This window comes from Muntiacus reevesi, chromosome 4 (genome assembly GCF_963930625.1).
Source record: "Muntiacus reevesi chromosome 4, mMunRee1.1, whole genome shotgun sequence".
NCBI lineage: Eukaryota > Metazoa > Chordata > Mammalia > Artiodactyla > Cervidae > Muntiacus > Muntiacus reevesi.
In genome coordinates this window covers 70,789,760-70,813,285 of record NC_089252.1, presented here as the reverse complement: position 1 = coordinate 70,813,285, position 23,526 = coordinate 70,789,760, and the positions used below count along the sequence as shown (strand labels likewise).

The 23,526-nt window shown below is 45.1% G+C and overlaps 1 protein-coding gene across 2 annotated transcripts in view; it reads right to left on the bottom strand.

Annotated features, from left to right (window-relative positions):
- The window catches only part of ITGA9 (integrin subunit alpha 9), a 350,067-nt gene that overhangs the window by 174,867 nt on the left and 151,674 nt on the right, over positions 1-23,526 (bottom strand). For both annotated transcript variants that reach the window (XM_065932998.1, XM_065932999.1), the window contains exon 16: positions 2,029-2,178. In XM_065932998.1, the coding sequence (XP_065789070.1) occupies positions 2,029-2,178 (150 nt within the window). The remainder of the gene's footprint in view (positions 1-2,028; positions 2,179-23,526) is intronic.

Genomic DNA, 23,526 nt, shown 5'->3' with positions numbered 1-23,526 from the left:
CCTTTTTTCTTGGAGTGCACTTAGGTAACTTCCTTGGAAAGGTAACCAGGGATATAAACTTTCTGGGTAGATACTTGTCTGAATAATTACTTTATTTCAACCTCACACTTGACTTTTCAGTTCAGTTCAGGTCAGTCATTCAGTCATGTCCGACTTTTTGCGACCCCATGAATTGCAGCACGCCAGGTCTCCCTGTCCATCACCAACTCCCAGAGTTTACGCAAACTCATGTCCATCGAGTTGGTAATGCCATCCAGCCATCTCATCCTCTGTCATTCCCTTCTCCTCCTGCCCGCAAACCCTCCCAGCATCAGGGTCTTTTTCAATGAGTCAACTCTTTGCATGAGGTGGCCAAAGTATTGGAGTTTCAGCTTCAGCATCAGTCCTTCCAATGAACGCCCACGACTGATCTCCTTTAGGATGGATTGGTTGGATCTCCTTGCAGTCCTTGACTTTTAGGCTAAGTATAAAACCCTAGTTTCAAAATCACCTTTTCTCAGAGCTCTGAAGCTCTTATTTCATATATGCTAGCTTCCAATCTTACTAATAAGAAGTCTAGTTAGCGTGACTCTAATTATGTTGTGAGTGAATATATATTCCCCACTATCACCATCCTGTACTCTTTGTCATAGAAGCATTAAGAATTTTCCTTATGTCTTAGGCGTAGTGACATTTCAAACTGATGTACCTAGGATACTTTGGATTTATCCTTCTTGCAAGTTGGTGGGTCCTTAAAAAAAAAATCTCTCTAATTTTGGGAGAACTGTCCACAGCTAGAGGGAATCTCCTTCAAGGATGGTTACAATCCCCTTCTACCCCCCCATAGTCAGCCAGTGGCTGACTAATAAGGGGTACAAAAGGTCAGCACCCTCCCTCAAGGAGAGGATGGCTCTTCCTTGTAATTTATGCTCCAGAGCTCCCAGCCTCAGGCCAAGGCTAGACTTTGCCTGAGAGCACATCCTTGCTCACCCCCTCCCTTTCCTTACAGATTTCTCTAAGAACACTGCCTTATTAGACCAAGTGCTCCCAAACCCCTGCTTCAGGCACTGCTTCTGGGGAACCTGACCCAAGACCACACAGGACAGACTTTGGGAGAAAATGGGGATATCTTGGTAAAAATCTTACATCTTGAACTCCAAACTCTTCTCTGTGATTCTGTTTACAACTCTCATCTGCAAGGCGTGGGTCATGATCTGCTAGTTTTCCCACAAGCTCAGAGCAGTCAGAACTGTGGAGGGTGGGGCTGGTGAGTGGTTCCACAGCTTTGTCCCCACCCTACCCAGGAGTCTGGTTTAGCCAAAAAACAGTTTTGTCTGACCTTCCCCAGGTCCTGGATCTGTGATGATCTTGGGTGTTAGAGAAAGATTTAGACTCAGACCTGGGATCGCAGGTTCCGTGCGTATTTCCTGCAACAGAGTCAGCACCGCACATCTTCCAGATTGCTTGGGGCAGACAGGCCAGTGCTGCTCTATGGGACTAGCTCACGGCTCACTCCTACTCCACATGGCCTTGTACAGCCTGCATCCCACATGGCCCTGCAACTCCTCCACAGCAGCACAGCCCAGAACCTGCTGAGCCTGGGGAGGATGATGACAGCCTGCACTCATTCATCCCAAAGACAACTGAGCTGAGCGTTCTCAACTCAGCCACCAATTCTAACAAGAGGAAATTCTGGCTTCCTCACCCACTCACAGTCCCATCAATAAAACATGTATGTAGAGCACTCACTAGGTACTGATCTGAGCTCTGGAAATACTGCAGGAAAAGGATGCAAGTGCAGGGACCAAGCAGCCAGTTCATGACCTCAAAGGGATCATCATTTTCTAATTGTTTGGGAATAGCCTCAGTGAGTTTAAATCGCATGGTTATTAGACACAAACCCCCAAATCATACATTTTATCATTTTGCAGATCAGGAAAGGGAGGCCCAGGAGGGGGTGTACCCAGCCTTGGGCTCCCATGCCACCAGAGACATTACTTTTGCATGTGCACCTGCCACCTGGGGTTCCAACCATGAGTTTTCAGGTACCTGATTCTTCTGGGCAATCTTTTGTCCCTTTTTCCAGCGGAGCACGGGGGTCAGGGCTGGCAGCTCCTTCTCCTCCTCTCCCGTCACATGCTCGCCCAGGCTGTAGGCGGCCTCGAACACGATGGGGCTGATGACGTCTTGTACTCTCCGCTGAAACAATAAACACGAGGCACGTGAACGGCAGGCACTGCTGACATGTGCAGAGCATTTCAACAGTTTACAAAGACCTTCCACACGGCCCGCCCCATGTGAGCCTCACAAACCACCCTTGTGAGGCTGGATTTTATTGCTTGCATATTTCAAGATGAGGTAATGAGGCCAAGGGCAGCGACTGTCTTGTCCAAGGTCACTCCGCTAATGAGTGGGGGTTTTCCCACTCTACCTTGCGTGGTGCGAAATCCTGGTCTCTTTAGCATGTGGAAGACATTACCTTAGTCATCTTCCAAATATTCTTATAAGCTAGTTGGCGGGCTGGCGAGCATCTGTACTCACAGTGCAGCGCTAACCCTTCCGATCCACGGTGTTTTGATCATCAAAGCTCTTTTGAGTTGAGATAAATACAGACTGTGTGTTAGGGCAGGGAACCTGTAGACACGGGGGCCTGATGGCTTCCCAGCGCTGGGCTCCTTGGAGCCAGCGATGAAGGCTGACTTCAAGCCTGTGTTCTTTCCTTCAGACCCTAGGACTTCAAGAGCTGAGGAAGTGATAGGCTGATAGTCCCAAAGAAGATCTATTAGATGCCAGGCACCGTGCAAGGTATTCTTGAGAGGTAAGCCACACACCCAAACCATGAGAACTGGGCTTACTCCCCTCCATTGTATAATAAAAGGAAGATGAAGGCACAAGTTCCCCAGGCCACAAGGCTAATAAGGATTCTGAGTCACATCAGCTCAACCCTGGAGTTCCTGGCCTTTCTGCTCAAGTCCGCTCCACTGTCTCCATGGGACTCCGGCTCCCCCAGGCTCACAAGTTAGACAGCGAGGCAGGAATAAAGCATTAGTTTCCCTGCATCCCTGGCCAGCACACACTATGGAAGGTGGGCTTCCAAGGGGAGCAGGGCAAATCTGAGAAGTAGCACCAACGAGCCACGCCTCTGCTGCCTGCATCTATCAAAGAGAAACGGCAGGAGCCGGCAGGCCAGCGGGAGTGAGAGGCGCTAGGTGGGCGGGCAGAGGCCACCCAACCCCAAAGCCTCAAGCAGAGCCAAGGACTTCAAACTACACTCTGTGTAAAGTCTGGCGGAGTTGGAAACAGGCGAGTGCAGTGTTCAAAACAGTAGAAAGTTTTAAAGTTCCCAAGAGGCACGCAGTGAGGAGCTGGCTCATAGCCCACCCCTCCCCCCTGGATACCCAGTGCCCCCTCCAGAGGCAGGCATGCCTGTCAGTTTCATGGTATCTGTCCAGTCCAAGCATACTTAGGTAACTGATGGTTGCACTTTGCTTTCCTTACTCAGCATGTACTCTGGAGGTGGTTCCAGGTTAGCACATAGAGCTACCCACCCCCAACCTTTTTTAACACAGAGTTTTTTTTTTTTTTCACAGAGGTCCTTACCCACCAGCGTTTGGACTCAGAGCTGCTTAAATAAGTGAATGAATGGCAGCCCATCTGACCACTCGGTAGCGGCATTCTCCAAGATGGGTCTGTGAGCCTCAGTTCCCCAAGGAGGGGTGTAAATGAAAGGGTCTGTGATTGAACAAGCTGGAGGGGACACCAGGTTAAACAGGGGTCTGTGTCTTTTGTTTATTGTATGTTTTTACAGCAACTGCCTCCCAGAAAGAGTAGGGTGACCCCAGGTTTACTGGGGCACAGAACCCTGTGTTTCCTGGGAGTTCCGTGGGGGTATGTATGTGGAGCAGAGCATGATCAGAGACACAGAAAATCTCCCACAGCAGCCCAGGAGAAGAGATGGCATCCAGGCCAGAGTGGCGTGGGAGGGGAGGCAGATGGGCTTGCTGAATGTGGGGCATGGGGGACAAATCACTCTGGGGATGGGAGCCTGAGTGACCAGCAGGTGGCTTATATCTGTGCTCAAAAAAGCATTCAGTTGAGAAGAGATTCAATCGTTTTCATAAATAAAACATAGGACTGTTCAGGGGAGTGACAGGTGAGCCTTTGGATAAGATATTTCCAGGAAATTCTCTCAAATTTCAGATTTTAGGTGCAGATCTTTAATACTCATGTCCTTTCCAGGAGCAAAACACCTACCTGGGATCCAGGTGCCTACTGACTGACTCTCCAAAACAGAATTTAAAGTCTGGGTGCAGAGACCAGTGAATGAGTACAGTCTTAATATTTTCACAGATAAATGCTTCAGTGTTTCTTTAAGGGTGACTGCCTTAAGGTTCTGCATTTAAATCCTTCATGTCAAAAGAAGTCAGTTATTACACGATGTTATTCTTGTGGGAGGAACGGAGGATGGGGCTGGGGGAGGCAGAAGTCACTGAATGTTTCCTGGCTACCACATGTATTCTAGAAACTGGGCCAACCTCTCCCACAGACATCCTTTCACTTAATCCACACAATACCTGAGCTGGTAGACTGTGTTGCTCCCATTTTACAGACGAGATAAACAGAGGCCCCAGAGCTCAAATAAATTGTGTTCCACCCCCAAACCAGTGACAGAACTGTACTCATTCTTAGAATCAGAAGCAAAGCTGCTTTCCTTGAAGTCTGTCAAATGCTGTTTAAAAATCATCCCAATTGTTCTGACCTCACCCTGAAATATTACTTAATTACTTAGGGGGACACAGGGCAAGAAAGAAATGTCCCTCATTCCAGGAAGAATGTGAGTAAATGACAAATAACTAATTAGCAGGGAGTTTACATGAGGGCTATTTCTAAATGTGCAGCCATTCAAGCCATGACCGATGTGGGGAGAAGTCTTAGTTGGGGCCCAGCCATTCGGGGTGAGTGATGAGATATGACATCTAGGGGTGCGGATGCTGTGCTCCGGCACTGACTGCATGAGTCAGTTTTAACTAAGATGTTGAAACAACACTTTCTTATGACGTGTCCCAAAAGCTCTGGGCAGAAGGGTCCTACCCCACACTGAGCTGCAGGTGGAGGCAGGGGGAGGCATGGCAAAAAGAAATGAGCCAGCACTCCCCAAAGGACAGCCCTTTTTGCCCACACTGTGTTTCATTTTATCTGAGCTGCAAGGGAAAGGTAGCAGCACCATTTCATGGTTTCCTTTGCATTTCTGGAAGCGCAGCTTCCCTAAGCTCAGCACTGCACTGACATGAAGGGACCCCTTAGGCGGAGGTTTACTGTTTGGGTGAAGACCCTAATCGCTGAAATTTTTTCACTGCTTGAAAATATTCACCACGACGCCCTAAAACTTGCCAAGCTGAATACACATTTATTCTGACAGACCAAAAGCCAACAATCCACCTTTTTCTGCAAAAAATCTGCTGGAGTCTCCTGTTCTGAAAACTGAAGGGGGCTGCACGGAGGAGAAACCTCAGACCAGTGGCAGATTTTGCGGCGGCTGAGGTTTTATAGGGAACTTGACATATGTGCAATTCAAAATTTACTGGGTGCTTACTTTACGCCAGGCAACGTGCTGGGCCCCAGGGAGACGGACCTTGAAGGAAACAGGCAGACAGTGATGACCTAGTACAACACATACTAGGATAGAGGCGGCTTTGGGAACACAAACAGGGTACCTGATCTGGACTAAGGGCTGGCGGGCTTCTCAGAGGAGGTGCTCCTGGACTCGTCAGAAGACAGACAGACATCAGCCAGACAGCAGGCATGGTTGGTACACACAGCAGGGGGAGAGGGCACAGCCATCAGTGGATTACATGTGTTCTGCAAAGGGGAAGAGCAAACTTGCGGGCAGGTGGGAGGAGAGACAGCTACAGCAAAGATCAGATTTCAGGGGGACTTACAAGGTGCTGATTTCAATCTAAACTCTAGGCAGAGCTGGCAGGCAGGTAAGGTGATGCAAGAGGCTGAGTTACAGAAAAATGCCTCTGGTTTCTTGGATGGATGGGGTGAGATTGGAGGCAAGGAGGCCAGCAAGGAGGCTATGTTATAGAAAGATCCCTCAGGCTGTAGCATGGAAGTGGACTGATGCATGTAGGTCTGCTGGGTTCAGTATAAATAGGGGCCCTGGGGAAAAATGGGTATGCTAAGTCACCACAGTTGCAGCTGACTCTTCGTGACCCCATGGATGGTATCCTGCCAGGCTCTTCTGACCATGGAATTTCCAGGCAAGAATACTGGAGTGGGTTGCTATTTCCTACTCCAGGGCATATTCCCGACCCAGTGATCAAACCCGCATCTCTTTACTTCTCAGCTCTTGCACTGGCAGGCAGATTCCTTCCCACTCGTAAGTACCACCAGGGAGGGCTTCCTAAGTGGTGCTAGTGGTAAAAAACCTGCCTGTCAGTGCAGGAGACATAAAAGACCTGGGTTCCGTCTCTGGGTCAGGAAGATCCCCTGGAGGAGGGCATGCCAACCCACTCCAGTATTCTTGCCTGGAGAATCCCATGGACAGAGGAGCCTGGCGGGCTACGGTCCATGGGGTCTCAAAGAGTCAGATACAACTGAAGCGACTTAGCACGCACAAACACATGCGCCACCTGGAAAGAGGATCAAGCCAGGACACAGCAGGGGGATAGGAAGCAGCAGAGGGAGATGACTGGAGTTTGGTGAGCAGAGGTGGGGGATGAGAGAGAACCCACGGAAGGTGCCCCCCTGGTGGACCTGGCAGCCTCTCATCACCACGGGGAACCAGGAGAGGGTCATTCAGCAGTGAACATACTGAGTTTTGTTACAACACAGAAATCCTCTTCTCACCTCCAGATGCCAACTCCACAAAGCATCTCCCAGAATACACTGATTTGGGCCTAAAACCCCAGGCTTCCTTTCTGTTCCACAAACTTGTTCCCCTGTCCCAGCTTTCAAGTCCAGGCTCCCCATCACTGGCCCATCCATACTCACTACAGACCCTCTGCCTACACTGTGAGCTTGTCCACTTATCCTCCCAGGGACGGGCTTTGGTCTCCTTTGAATTACACCTTCCTCCTCCCGTGGCGCACCTCACACACAGAGCTATTGTGTTGGGGCCCTGAGAAAGGACCACCGGGCCCAGGAGACTCTGCTGACAACAGCAAGAGAGACCCTCACGGAAATATAACTGAGGACCCCCATTCCCTCATGGGGAGCTCTTCCTTGTCGTTCAAGCTTTTCCTTGTCATTCATTACCTTGCTCTGAAAATGAAATCGAAGTAATTCAGAAGAAATCAAAGTATACTCCACCAGGGTATACTTGAGACTGGCAGGGGCCAGCCACGCAAAGATCCCACCAGAGGAGAGGTACCTCTGCCCTGTTATCCTCGGGCATCTAGGCTATTGTGAGAGTCGGAAGTCCCAAAGTCTTCTGTCTCCTCTACTTGTGGAACCAGGGAATTTTCCCTGGTGAGTATAAGGAGTGTCAAAGCTCCCATTGACCTGGCTGATGGAAGGTACGCACCACTCTCTGGGGGACTCTATCCCAAGCCACACCACGACCCAACATGAGTAGGACTCAAGCACCATACACCTCTTGACCAGCCAAGTGAACTAGAAACAGACCTCACATTGCTTTTCTCCAAGAAATAAAGGGTTTTTATCCTCCTTAGCTAACTAGCAGCTACAGTAGTAAACTAAATGAAAACAGGAAGGTTTTACTTTCAATTTGCAAATAACAGAGAGGCCAACAAATAAGCAGCTAGCATTAAGCCAGATATTTGGTTTGGGAAAAACCCTCTATGGGTTTTTGTTTTTGTTTTAAAGGCCTCAGTATTTTTCTTTTTCCAAACAAGATCTTTTTGTCCACTCCCTCCTGTATCCTTTCTCAGAATTCCTCTGCTCTCTACACCCAGCTTTTATGATTACCTTGCTGGCAGTCCTAGAAATGAGAAGTCTTGGAGGTGGAGGCCTTTTCTGTTATCTCAATAATCATAACTATGAGAACGGTAGTTAATGTGTTAGAGGACAGCTTAGATTAAAGCTTAGATTAAAGCTTAGAGATTCTTCTAAAAGTAACTGAGGATTTTTGCATTTCTAGGGATAATACTAATAGAGGGACTTGTTGAAGATCTACCATCCCACTGAGAACAACTAGAAAAGCCAGACAACACACACATACACATATAAACCTGCCTAAAGGTATCAGGGAACTATCTAGGGTAGGGGTCCCCAACCAGGCCACAGAGCAGGTGAGGGTGGACACAGCTTCATCTGTATTTATAGCTGCTTCCCCTCACTCACAGGAAAGGCATATTACTGATAAATGTAACATGTTTGAATCATCCCCAAACCATCCCCCCCACCCCTGGTCTGTGGAAAAATTGTCTTCCGTGAAACTGGTCCCTGCCGCCAAAAAGCTTGGGGACTGGGGATTCAGGGAACTCTTTCCTTGAGCTGTTTAAAGGTCTGTAAGAAGCCTGGAATAAGAGGCTGAGAATCTGACTGTGAAGTGGTTGCTAAAAGGTTGAGTTCTGGAGTTCTGAGTCCCTGGCAGTCTTATGAGTCTGTGAAGATAAACTTAAAGCTCAGAGCTACTAAGGCAGCCAGGACTTGAGCATCAAGATTCTAAAAAGAGAAGCACGTGGAGACGAATCTGATATTCGACACCACATTTATTCTCAGGACACTGGTGGATTCCACAATTTTGGGGTTATGAAACTAAGAACCCAAGAAGAAGGCAGTGGCCAAGGTGCTGAGAAGACAAGAGAAGATGTAGTTAGCTGCAGACGACACAGCAGGGAAGACCAGTGATTCAGAAGGCAAGTCAACAGAAAATATGCAGAATGAAGCATGGGGAAGAAAGAGGACAGAAAATTCAGAAATGAAGTTCAGAAAAGGCCAGAGTGAAAGGCATGACATACTCAGAGTGATTTAATAGTCGCTATAATTATATGAAACATCCAACCCAACGCCTAGCGTAGCAAAGGTGGGCAATAAATAGTGGCTATTGTTATTTTTACCATAATCTTTTAAGTGGCAATTTTGATATAAAAATCTGTGAAAACTACCCTGCTGCAAAATGAATAGTGCATGTCGCAAGGACACATTTCACTAGGGAACAAGCTAAGGCCACAACACGTGGTTTCATTTAGAGTTCTATAAATTAAAAAATAAACAAATGAAAATTTAAATTAACACCAAGGGAGAAAATTCTGTAAGTTTCTCAACAAGATGAGAGATTTTAATTCTGACTACATACAACTTTGGTCTTCCCAGGTGGTGCTAGTGGTGAAGAACCCGCCTGACAATGCAGGAGACGTGGGTTCAATTCCTAAGTCAGGAAGAGCCCCTGGAGGAGGGCTTGGCAAAGAACTCCAGTATTCTTGCCTGGAGAATTGCCTGGACAGAGGAGCCTGGCGCGCTACAGTCCATCGGGTCACAAAAGCATGACTAAAGCAACTGAGCATGCATGCACATCCTACTTTATATGTAATATCATATGGAAATGGATATCATTATCAGCCTGAAATGTATCATCCCCTGGTATGCCCAGGAAGGGCATGAAAGCATTCATTACTCTTTAAGTAACATATCTGCATAAATTATTCTGTTAATCTATGAAAATCATATAAGCCCATTGATGCTTTTTCTTCTTCAAAGATAAAACAATATCTCCTTGGATACTTGAAAAGGTTTGTTTTTATATTTGAGAGTATGTGTGCATAAGTGGGGACTGCTTATATGTTTATATGTTTTGGGATTTTTTTTTCTGCATTCATTCCCAAAACATGCTAATGGGAGGTTAGAACTTTTGACTTTGGAAATGATCTTCTAAGAGCATGACACATCCTTGTAGAATGTTCTTTGCAAAGAGACATGTTAATTATACCATAGATAACGCCATGTATCACTTGACAGCTAAGTGATACTACATGGAACTGGCCCAGCCTGCAGATTATCCAGCTTTTGTGTCCTCCAGAGGAAATGGAATGCTGTCTTAGAATCTAACACTCCTTGTTTTAATTTTCTCTTCCTCTCATCTTCAAACCTCCAAGGTGGCTCTGATAAAAATGTCTGTAGGTGAATATGAGAAGTTCATGGGCAGGGAAGCCTGGTGGGCTACAACCCATGGGATCTCAAAGAGTCAGACATAACTGAGCAACAAACACTAACTAACCATGAAACTAACACAGAAGAAAATGCTCCCAGTGTTACCAGCAAAAGAAATATGGCTGGAGTCCCCAGGCAGGCCTTCCTGCTCCACAAACCTCAGCCACAAGCCCTTCATCCAGCAGGTGTGTCAGCCTCAATCCTCACGTTGGGACAGAAATGCCCTGAGACCCCTGTAATCAATAGTGAAGGAGAAGTGGGAAGGGGGAGGGAGTACTGACTTGGCTCAGCAAGCAGTTGAAAATCCTAGAATCTCTTCTCTTTGCACCTTGACCTGATAAAGCAAGCTTTCAGGGAAGAGGACACAACTGTGCTGAGTGCATCTGCTCGGGCCGACTGCAGTCCCCACCTATGTCTCAGCTCTGCCAACTCCACGTCTGCAGTGCTCTCATCCCCCCGGAACAGGATCCACCCTCCACGGCCCAGCCCAAGGCTGCCACTTCCATGGGACTTTCTTGAGGACACCAGCCCTCTGGCTTCAGTCCTCCAAGGTCCTGAGGATGCAGTCTGGCAGTTAATTATTTTCTGCCTGGAAAATCCCGTGGATGGAGGAGCCTGGTAGGCTGCAGTCCATGAGGTCGCTAAGAGTCGGACACGACTGAGCGACTTCACTTTCACCTTTCACTTTCATGCATTGGAGAAGGAAATGGCAACCCACTCCAGTGTTCTTGCCTGGAGAATCCCAGGGATGGGGCAGCCTGGTGGGCTGCCGTCTCTGGGGTCGCACAGAGTTAGACACGACTGAAGCGACTTAGCAGCAGCAGCAGTGCTGTCTTTCTCTAAATCAAAGGCCTTCCTTCAGCCTTCTATTTAAAGTTTCTAAAGTGGGGATGCATCTTATTAACAGCATCAAATACTAGATTTGTTGAGAATATTATTCTTCCTCAGCCCCTGCCTGGAAAGCTGTCGTTACAGTGTAAGCCACGTGCAGAGGGAGGTGAGGTGGGGCTGGCTCACAGTGGTAACTGCAGACACTCAGGTCAGGGTCGGGACGGTAGGAGTGTGCAGGCAGGGGTGGAGGGTGAGTGGACTGACATTGCAGTAGTCTCTCTAGCAGAAAAAGCATCAACGAGGTTGCTTGCAGCCAACACCTGGCTGCTATGCACCTGCACCAGGTACCAGTGAGGCGTGGGGAAACAGAGAGGAGGCAGGCAGGACTGTGTGAGCAAAAAGATGCCTGGGCAGGAAGTATGGGAACCTCAAGAGAAGGAACCGCCTCCGACCCCGAATGGTGCAGGAGTGGGAGTGTCAAGAATCCTCAGAGAGAAGGTGATGAGATGCTCAGCAGGCTGATGGGGGAAGGGGAATCAGTTGGTGGGGATGATGCGGAGGTCTAACAGACAACTGTGTGTCAAGGAACAGAGGCAGCGGACAAGGTGGAGAGCAAGGACTTTGACATCGACAGTGCTGGCTCTAAGGGAGGAGTCCCAGATCCATCTCTCACAAACTGCGTGACACTGCTCATGTCACTTAATCCTTCCAAACCTGTTTTCTCAGATGTAAAACAGCTTGGGTGGGAAAACCTTGCATGCCTGTTGAGAAGATGAGAGACTACAGATGCCAAGCACCATGGAGAGCTCCTGGTACTCAGGAAGCGCTCACTGTATCTACGGCATCATCACCATCGCCATCACCACTTGACAACGGGATGTGGGGCAAGGTCACAGGGTGAAGGGCAGGGAGGGAAGGCAGCAGGGAACCAGCTGGCAGGACCTCGGGAATGAGGTGAGGGTCCATCACTCCGTGTGCAGTGGGGACTGTTGGCAGTTTTTAAAGCCAGCTCTAAGGTAAGAAACCCAGAGGTGATCTGAAGGACCAACAGGATGGAAAGGGAGGAGGATGGGACTTCAGTGGGGCTGGTGCCCCTACCCCGAGCTGTAAGTTGGTTGCCATCAGCTCCCAACTTCCTCTTATGGAGAAACATCCTTGGTTAAATGAGAGCCACCTCACTCAGGAGTTCTTCTGCCCCCTTCCCAGCCTCATTGGCAATAACTGACTGTCAAGGGGGTAAAAAAGAGGTTATCTCTTGCCTCAAGGTGGGACAGCTCTGTGATGCATTTCATGGCCCAGAGCTCCCCATGTGATCAGGCTGAGGCTGCTCTCCAGCTGAGGTCACAAGCTTGATGAACTTCTCCAGCCTCATCCTGCTCCCCGATAATAAATCCTGTGCAAGGAAATCCCTCTCTCAAGCTCTGCATCCAGGGAACCTGACCTCACAAGGTAACTAGGGTTGCAAAAACTTGTGGCAGCAGAAATACATACTTATACATATGTGCACAATATAAAGATAAAATACGGATTTGCAGGGAGGGAGAGACAAGAGTCCCTGCTTGCTCAACATCTCACCCTCAACCACTTGGATCAGCCAGATCACAGCGCCAGCAGCCCTCTTCATCCTGCACCCCCAGACTCTGTGAAGGGGCACAAATGCAGCAGGGATCAGAGAGGGAGGCTGTGGCCAGGGAAGTCTCTGATGCCCACAGCCCTGTGGGTCCTGTGAATCCAAGTCTCTTCCTGGGAGAAAAATGGGACAGAGAAGGCAGATTGTGGTCACTGCAAAAGGTCTCGATAGTAACCAATCAGGCCCTGAGTGCTCCTGGGAGATACTGCTCGGCAGGTGATAAATCCTGCTTGTTCAGACTCTGTGTCCTCAGACCTATCTTGCTAGCAAAAATGTGAAATCAAACAGGACAAGGGGTGGAAATAAGACTCCCAAGGCAGCTCATTCCATATCAGCCTTGACTGTTCCCTATTTTTTAATGACTATAGTGATGTTATAAAGTATTTATTATAAAAAGGGGTAGGTGTTTAGCTGGGCCTGATGGTGTTAAAAAAAAAAAATCACCGTTTTAAAGCATCATGTCAGAAAGCATTCTGCATCTTCTTATGTTAAGACATGTCCACCATGAAGTATGGATTACAATTGAGGCAAGTGGTTTCTACCAAGGAGTTTCCATTCCATTCACTACAGGGGTCAGGAGATTCATACAGACCAGATGCTCTCAGTGCCCTGACCAGATGCCCTCAGTGCCCTGCCCAGATGCCCTCTACCCACTGGTGCCCCCTCCCGCAGCTGCTATACAGGCATTGGCTACTAATGGTTCACACCTACAGTCTTCTCGGGAGGACTGTCCTTGACTGATGGGACCCTTCTCCTCCAGAGATGCCTTCAGGGGATGCCCTGGGATAGGCAGAATCCTAAGATGACCGCCAATGACCCACGCCCCTCCCCTCCAGTGTGGGAAGGATAAATGGGACACAGGTCACTCCCATGACTATGTTACATTCTATGGCAATGGTGAAGGGATTATGCGGATGTAAAGAAGGTCTCCAATCAGTTGAATGTGAGTTGATCAAAAAGGAGATGATCTGAATTTTTTTTTTAATTTTTTATTTTTCAGTGGGTTTTGTCATACATTGATGTGAATTTTTTTTTTTCAGTGAATAAAAAATAAAAAAAAAATTCACATCAATGTATGACAAAACCCACTGAAAAATAAAAAATAAAAAAAAAAAGGAGATGATCTGGATGGGCCTCCTTTAATGGAGGGCTTAGTTCTTCCCTGAGCTAAGAGGCTGGAGGCAGAAGAGATGCTCTTCCTGCCGACCTTGAAGAAGCAAGCAGCTGTGGGCTTCACAGCTGCAAGGCATGAATTCTGGCACCAGCCACATAAGCCTAGAAGAAGACTCCAACCTCAGATGTGATCTGACTGACACCTGAGGGGCTGACCAGGGACCAGCTGGACCATGCTCAGACTACTTATGGAAACTGAGAAACAATAAATGGATTTTGTATTAAACTACTGAATTTGCAACATTTTCTGTAGCATAGAAAACTAGTACGTGGCCCATTCCACTGGCTGGCTGGCGCAGTGGTCTGACAGCTGGCCTCCGGGTGGATAAGCTCTGGAAGTAGTGATTCATATGCCAGAGCTTTCTCATGGGACCAGGCTGAGGCTGGACTGCTTGTGAGACCACAACCTTAACTCACTTTTTTCCCTGCCCCATCCTATTCCCCTCACTTCTGAGAGCAGTCTTCTAGCACAGGCTTCCCAGGTGCCTCAGTGGTTAAAAACCTGCCTGTCAATACAGAAGACGTAGGAGATGTGAGTTCAATCCCTGAGTCAGGAAGATACCATGGAGAAGGAAATGGCAACCCACTCCATTATTCTTGCCTGGAGGATCCCAGGGACAGATGACCCTGGAAGGCTACAGTCCAAGGGGCCACAGACAGTCAGACACAACTGAGCGCGCATGCATGCTTCCAGGACATCTCTGGCAGAAATTTCCATTTTGGCTTCTGCTTCTGGGGAACCAGATGCAGGAGACCTTGTAATCAATTCCACACTGAATTTGTTGGTTACAATCTCGTTAAAGAGGTGAGAAAAGCTGAATAAAGTGCGAGGGATGACCCAGAGCTCATGTGTGACCAAAACACAAGCAGATCTGAGTCATCAGGGGAAAAGAGTGGGAATTACATGCAGACTATCATGTTGATCATTATTCTCCATTACTTGCACCTCGGGGTTTTACTCTGCCCTTCTTTTATTCATTCTCAGAAAAACAAGAGCTAGCATTCCATGAATTAAAGACACAGATCAGCGCTAGGCCTCCTCAAGGCAAATCTGTTTTTTGTTTCTTTTCTTGTTTAGAGCTGATCGTGAAGCATCTTTGTCTCCTTTACATGAGGCACTGTGTTTTATAGAAGGCACAGCGCACAAAGAAGACGGCTGGGAACTGGCCCTGAGCAGCTGATGATTTATTACTGCAAGTTACATAAATCATAGATTTTTGTTGGTTTTATACTTTCCACCAAAATTACATCTTAAAGCAGAGGTTCTTAACCTAGAAGAGAATTCAGGGGGTCTGTGAACTTGGAGAAAAATATGTACATTTTTATTTTTACTCATCTCTCACTCACAAATTTAGCATTTCCTTTCATTATAAATGTATACAGCCAAGACATGAAAGCAACCTAAATGTCCATGGATGGGAGAATGGATAAAGAAGGCATGGCACATGGATAATGGAATATTACTCAGCCAAAAAAATGAATGAAACAATGCCATTTGCAGCAACATGGATGCAACTAGAGATGATCATACTAAGTGAAGTCAGATAAATATCATATGGTATCACTTATATGTGGAATCTAAAAAAATGGTACAAATGAACTAATTGACAAAGTAGAAGCAGATTCACAGGCATAGAAAACAAACTTATGGTACCAATGGGAAAGGTAGGGGAGGGATAAATTAGGAAGTTTGGGACTAACATATACACAGTGCTGTATATAAAACAAAACAAGGTCCTACTGTATGGCACAGGGAATCACATCCAATATTTTATAATAAACTATAATGGAAAATAATATGAAAAAGAATATATATATGTATAATTGAATCACTTTGCTACACACCAGAAATTAACACAACACTGTAAATTAACTACACTTTAATAAGTAAATAAATGTAGGCAGCAAAGGACAGAAGCATTAGACAGAATTTCAACTCCATCATTAATAAAAATTTAAGATATTTGCACATTATATTACAAATTGTAGAGTCCTTGAAATATTTTCTATGCGCCTTAGTACTTCAAAATTTCAAAAAAGCTCATTATTTAATGCACTAATAAAAAGCAGGTAGATTATTATACCATAAAAGCAGGTTTTCTTTATAACATTTTGATACATGAATTTCCACATAACTGGTTTCTTTAAAATCTGGTGTGTTTTATCTATGCACTTTAAAAGCATTATTCTGAGAAGGGGACCATAGTCTTCTCCCAACTACCAAAGAGGTCCATGCACAGAAACGAACGATCAAGGCCTTTGTCTTAATGGGAAACTACACAATGAGAGGCACCATCCTGTGGTTTCTGAAATGCTTCAAAATATGCTTCCAAAGCTGCAGAAAGAAATGCTGTGTTGTTTCAGTCTTCACAGGGTATATGAACTCCCTGGTCTCAGCAGTTAAAAATATACCGTCCATTACATTTTATGACAGGTTCAAGGCCTGAGCTCAAAATCACCCCAGGGCTCCTGGGGTTTTAAGAATTTGGTCCTGGGTAGGTATTTCAGGCTAGGGTACAGCAGAGCTGCTTCGATGCTGAGAGTTATATGAAAGCATCTGTTTCCCTGTGTGAGCCCATCGCAGGGGGAGGGTAGCGAGAGTGGGTTCTCTGGGCTGCATGTAGCGTTCACTGCCTTTACAAAAAGAATCCTGACCTCTCTGGGGCAGGCCTGCTGCTTCATGAGGCCCGAGAGGGTACCGAGAAAGCTGAGAAGCCTGCCCCAGACCTTGGTGGTGTGTGAAAAGCCTGAACCGTGACTGAGATGAAGAAGAGAGTCAAAATACCGACCCCACAAGATTTCCAAGCTCCTCAAATCACAGTGGGCCTATCTGCTCAGCTTGGGGGCCAACTGAGCCAGCACAATTGCTTTGAATGATTTGCAGCTTAGCTTCACTTCATTAGCAAGAGAAGAAAGCAGCTCCCCTCAAACCTGTAATAAAACAAGGTCATTAAATTCCAGTGAATTTCATCAAAACTCATTGACTCTTTGGTCTATTCCATTCTCCTTCCTGCCACGCTGTTTCCACTGGTTTTGGCAAAGATCACAAACAGCTGTCACATTGCATGATCCAATGGATACCCTTCCTCTATCCTCATCTCTCCAGATCCACCCCACTCACAGGTATTCCATGTGGCTGAATCTCTTCTTCTTTTTTTAAAAAATAACTTTCACTATTTTTTGGTCTCACCGCACGGTATGCAGGATCTTCATTCCCCAATCAAGGATGCAACCTGCACTCCCTTCAGTGGCAGCACACGGTGTTAACCACTGGTCCACCAGGGAAGTCCTGAATCTCTCCTTCTTGAAGCTCATTTTGCCCTGACTCCTCCAGAGGATGGCTCATTCCTCCAGTGCCCACTGCTCCTTGTCCTGCTGCGATGATATCTAAAGTAACACATGGCATTTATTGGTTAACCTAGCCTCTCCTACCCCCAAACTAGACTGAACTCTTTGAGAGCAGGAGCCACGTTACCTCCTTCATCTCAGCATGTCCCAGGGCACGGGCCAGAACAGACACTCAATAAACATTTCCTGACATGTATGTGAACTGAAACGAACATTCACCCCCAAAAGAAAGCATCCCCTAAAGAAAGGCAGCATTATTCCACAAACCAATCCTACACCTACAGTAAATCCGATATGTCTACCTTACTAAACATTTACCTGAACCTTTGTTTGCTATACCACTACTTCCTTTCAGTGTTTAGACCTCACACTTCTTCACTGCTTTTCTTTTCAAATCATCCCTCCTTCTTAACCTTGGCTATTTTAAACATCTTTAAGCTCAGAAGAAGCAGTGTCGTACCTATCCACAAAAGCCTTATTAACTCCTTGATAGATATCATTTATTATACCTCTGAGCTAGAGCTTTTGCTTTTAATGAATACTGTGGGATCTTAATCCAGCAATAAAAGAGACAGACACTGGGTTCTTATTTGTGGGAAGGGCCTGGAACATGGGCAATCTGAGTGAGGTCTCCTTTCCTCTTGGTCTCTTCAGCATTGGTACTTGTTTGAATTCAACTGACATCGATCAATCACCAGTGACCATTGATCAATCACCAGTGACCAGTGACCACATGCTTTTATAAGTTATCTGGTATAGTCTCACCATAGGTAATTTTTCCACAAATGGTAAAACTCAGGTTTAAACAAATTAAGTCTGTATATATCATTTTGTAGGCTTCCCTAGTGGTTCAGTGGTAGAGAATCTGACTCCCAATGCACGAGACCCGGGTTTGATTCTTGGGTCAGGAAGATCCCTTGGAGAAGGAGATAGCAACACACTCTTTCTTGCTTAGGAAATCCAATGGACAGAGGAGTCTGGCAGGCTTGGGGTTGCCAAGAGTTGCATATGACTTAGCGACTAAACAACAAAATATGATCCCAAGAGACTATTACAATTGTCAGGAATCACTGCAGAATACTTTGAACCATTATATTTCTGAAATCTTTGCAAACAGATAATAAAAGAGCAGAACTAATTTATCATACCCTCTTCTCATTTCTATTTGGGTAAGATTTATTTTCTTTCTCACCTGGCCATTATATGGAAACTGTACAAATTTAACATGACCTATGTGCTTTAATTAAACAATTTAGAGAATGAAAACAAAAATCTCACCTTCCTCCCAAGCAAATACACTACTAAACAGCCCTGCCCTAAAAAGTTTAAAATCTATCTTAAAAAAGAAATAAATAAAACAATTCCATTAACAATAGCATAAAAAACAACAGAATACTTAGGAACAAATTTGACCAAGAAGGTAAAAGATTTATAAGACACTAATGAAAGAAATCAAAGATGACATAAATAAAGATATCCTGTGTTCATGGATTGGAACAATTAGTATTGTTAAACTGTCCACACTACCCAAAGACATCTACAGGTTCAACATAATCCCTATCAATGATGGTATGGCATTTTTCATTCTAGTTTACAAGAAATAGAAAAAAAACACATTAAAATTCATATGGAAATACACACACACACACAAACCCAAATAGTCAAAGCAATCCTAAGAAAGAACAAAGTTAGAGGCATCACATTTTCTGATTTCAACTATTACAGAGCTACAGTACTCAAAAAGACTGATACTAGCAAAGCAACAGACACATAGACCAGTGAAACAGAATCAACTGCCCAGAAACAAAACCATGCTTATATGGTTACCTAATATTTGACAAAAAGTCAAGAATACTCAATGGGAAGAAGAGTCTCTTCAGTAAACGTTCTGGGAAAACTAGATATCTACACACAGAAGAATGAACTTGGATCCCTATATTATACCACACAAAAAATTAACTCAAAATGGATTAAAGACTTAAGTACCATAAGACTTGCTTGAAAACATAAAATTCTGAAAAGCTTTTTGGCATTGATCTTGGCAATTTCTTTTTGCATATGACACTAAAAATAAGCAAGCAGAACTATATCAAACTAAAAAGCTTCTGCTCATCAAAAGAAATTGTCAGCAAAATTAAAAAAGAATCTACTGAGTGGGAAAAAATACTTGCAAATCATATATCTAGTAAGGGGTTAAGATCCAAAATATATAAGGAACTCACACAACTCAACAGAATAAAAACAAATAATCTGATTTTAAAACGGGCAAAGGACCTTAATAGACGCTTTTCCAAAGAAGAGACACAAATAGCCAGTAGGTACACAAAAGGTGTTCAAAATTACTAATCATGGAAACTTAAATCAAAACTATAATGAGCTATCACCTCACAGCTGTCAGAATGGCTATTATCAAAACAACAAGGGATAACAAATAGTGGTGAGGATGAGGAGAAGAGAACCTTCCTACCATGTCGGTGGGAACGCAAACTGCCACAGATACTACGGAAAACACTGTGGATGTTCCTCAAAAAATTGTTTTAAAACTACCATATGATTCAGCAATTCCACTTCTGAATATATATTTGAGGGAAATGAAATCACTGTCTCAAAGAGATACATGCACTGCTGTGTTCACTGTTTCATTGCTTACAGTAGCCAAAAAATGGAAGCAACCTTTGTGTCTGTCAACAGATGAATAATTTCGGTGTCTCACACACACACACACACACACACACACACAGAGGAATGTTATTCAGCCATAAAAAAGAAGGAATCCTGCCATTTGCAATAGGACATCATGCTAAGTGGAGTTAAGTCAGACAGAGAGAGACATACACTGCATGATCTCACTTATATGTGAAAAGTAGACTGGTAGTTTCCAAGGTGGGGTGGGGGTGGGGAACAGGTAAGGGTGATCAAAGAATGCAAACCTCCAGTTGCAAGATGAATAAGTTCTGGGGATCTAATGAACAGCATGGTGAACGCTGTTAACAATTATATAGTCTATACTAGGAAGTTGCTGAGAGAGTAGTTCTTAAATGTTCTCTCTAAACACACAAAAAATGGAACTATGTGAGGAGACAAGTGTGCTAATTAACCTTAATGTGATAATCACTTCACTATATATATATATAGATGTGTCATCATGTTGTACACCTTAAACTTACACAACATGATATGTCACTTATATCTCAATAAGGCTGGAGAAATTTTTGAAATCTAGTTGAAGAGATATAACAAGCCATGCAACCCAGCCAGCCACTCCATACCTGCCCATCCTCACTCGTGAACAAGACTCTTCATCACTGCAGATGAACTTTGCCTTAGACCTCTTGCTCTTACTCATTCCCCAGCCAGAGTTTAAGGTGGATCCCAATATCTTATCCTCCAAGACATTTTGCTCAAGTGTCTGTCACCCAGTAACAACTGCCATGGGTGCCACTTATTTGGGCTTTCACTTATTGTCACAGGTTGTATTTCTCAAAGATGGTTACAAAATACACCTCACTCAACATGCTCTCTTGCAATGTGACCTTGCTACTTAATCTGTCAAGAGCTGGAGTCTAATTCTTCTCCCTTTGAATCTGGGTAGGTCTCAGGACTTGTTTAGTTGCTAAGTCATGTCTAACTCTTTTGTGACCCCGTGGACTATAGCCCACCAGGCTCCTCTGTCCACAGGATTTCCAGGCAAGAATACTGGAATGGGTTGCCATTTCCTTCTCCAGAGGATCTTCCTGACCCAGGTATTGAATTTGCATTTCCTACATTGATAGGAGGATTCTTTACCACTGAGCCACCTAGGAAGCCCCAGGACTTACTAGTAACCATTAGAACACAATGGGAGTGATGCACAGTGATGCTATGACTTCTAGGCCAGGTCAGAATAACCCCTGTGGCTGCCACCTGGTGCTCTCAGGGTACTGGCTCTGGAAGAAACCAATGGCCACTCAGAAAGCATGCCCCTCACAAGCCCCCAGGCTACCATGCTGGAGGTGCCAGGACTAACTGATCCCAGGCTTCCATCCATCCTTACCAAGGTGCCAGATGTGTGAATGAAGAAGTTGGATGTACATCCTCCAGGCTCAGCTGTCCTAGTCCTGAGCCACACAAGTCTCCCCCAGTTGAGGTTCTAGTATTGTGGAACGTAGGTGAGCTACACCCAATGTGCCCTGTCCAAATTCCTTGACCACAGAAGCTTTGAGCACAATAAAATGGGTCTTGTTTTACACCGCTAACTTTAGGGTGGTTTGCTACACAGCAGCAGGTAATTGAAAACACCCCATATTTTGTGACATAGTTACTGACAAGTGTCATGAGTGAAGACCATGTCATTCTTCGATAAATCTTCCACCGTACCTGGCACAGGGATGTGCATATAGGTGTTGAACAACTCTCAGTCATTTGACAAGCAAATGCATGCCAGAGTGCAGTGGGGTTTACAAAGATGAATAAAATATCATTCACCGTGTAGGCAGACTACAAATTTTCTTTAGATGGAGACAAGACCTGTTTAAATATAATTCTAACATAAACCTAATAAGACACAAAGTGCTATGAAAATTTATAGGAGGAAGGATCAGATTGAAGGATGGGTGGAGTATCTAATAGGAGAAAGTGCATGGCCAGGTAGAAAGTGAGAATGGGGTGCGTGAGAGACAGTAATTGTGTGGACCTTCTGGATGGAACAGAAGCAGAGAAGCACAGAGTATGTCCCATATTTCAGGAAGGACAGGAAAAGAACCAATCAGGTGATTCCAGTTGAGACAGTCTTGCTCAATGGATGAAAGGTAAGGATGCAATTTACTTTAGGGGAGTTGCAAATTTATATTTTAGTGCCGCATGACATAGAGGGCAGACCCCCTCTCACAGAGGATGCCAGCCTCTGGTACCAGGAACCTGGAAGTCTGTGGTTCATCTCTCTCACCAGCTCCCCTGCCTCCCCTAGGGACAGATGACATGGGGACTTAGAGACTCTACTTCAAGGACTACCCTAATGTGAAGTTTCAAAGAAAACCTCAAAGAAACTAAAAATCCTCTAGACTTGTAAAACACATCATAAAAGAGTGGTCCCGCTCACTATATAAAACAGTATTTATGTCTTCAACTTCAGGCCACTGAAAAGTCCAGCAAAGGCCTTTTATTGTATGAGGGAAGTGTCTCCAGCAGCTTTAAATGCAGCACGATTTGTACCAAGGACAAGCTCATCTACAATGATTCATAAATGTCAATGGCCTCAGGGGAGCCCCAAGGATGAACCTGTCTGAAACGATTCACACTGTTCTCATGAATTATCTGGAGTCCATGAACCAGCACTCTTCACATAGCTAGAGCTAAAGATGATGAAAAGTTTTTGCTTATTTTGTAAGTCTTAATTGGTTGCATTTGCCTGTTTGCATTTTTGCATTGGTATTCCATATGGTCACTTAGGAGGAAAAAAAATAGGACAGAAAGAAAAAGAAAAAATTGTTAGCACTTCTTGGTGTTTCCCTTCAAAGAGATTGTCCCAACTCTTTTCGGTTAATAGAAACAGCTGAATTTTACATTCCTGAAATAGTATTTGTGCAGCATTTATGATTTCTTTGATCTTAACCTTTTCAGTGGGTAAGTTAATCAGATTTCTTATATTGGAAAGGGAAACATAAATGATTGAGGCTTTTATGAAAAGTTGCCCTCCTCAATCAGAGTAAATTCGACCATAATCTTTAAACGCATATTCTGGAACTACAGCTATAAAGAGCCACAGATATCCCCCCACACACCCCGAAACCACGTGTTTATAAGCAGATTAGCTCACACCCAGGGTGTGAACAAAGATGTGCCAAGGAGAAAAAGCCAAGGCTGCAATTCAGATAATTACCTGTAATTGAAAATCCCTGCTTGGCTTTCTTTTGCCTAACCATCACGGTAGGAATAAAAATAGTTTTGAGGGATGACCACTACTGGTGAAAACAGGGCTACCCCCAAATTAAAGATGGTTCCTGTTATACTTGACTTTTTAAAAAAGAACCAGCTGTCCTTTCATAGCACCATGTCTTCTGGGGCCACGGGCTCCCTGACATCACTCCCAGGTCTGGGCTGCTCCTGGGAAGTGATGTTGCTTCTACCAGAGTCGATGGACTTTGCACACCTCATTACTATGACAGAGAGCACCTGACGTTTTAACCCCTTTCTTCTCTAGAAAAGTTATACCCTAAACCTAGCATGGCAAATAGATGGGGAAAGAGCGGCTGCCTTTATTCATGGGGGCTCCAAAATCACTGCAGATGGTGACTGCAGCCATGAAATTACAAGACGCTTACTCCTTGGAAGGAAAGTTATGACCAACCTTGATAGCATATTAAAAAGCAGAGACATTACTTTGCCAACAAAGGTCTGTCTCCTCAAGGCTACGGTTTTTCCAGTAGTCATATATGGATGTGAGAGTTTGACTATAAAGAAATCCGAGTGCC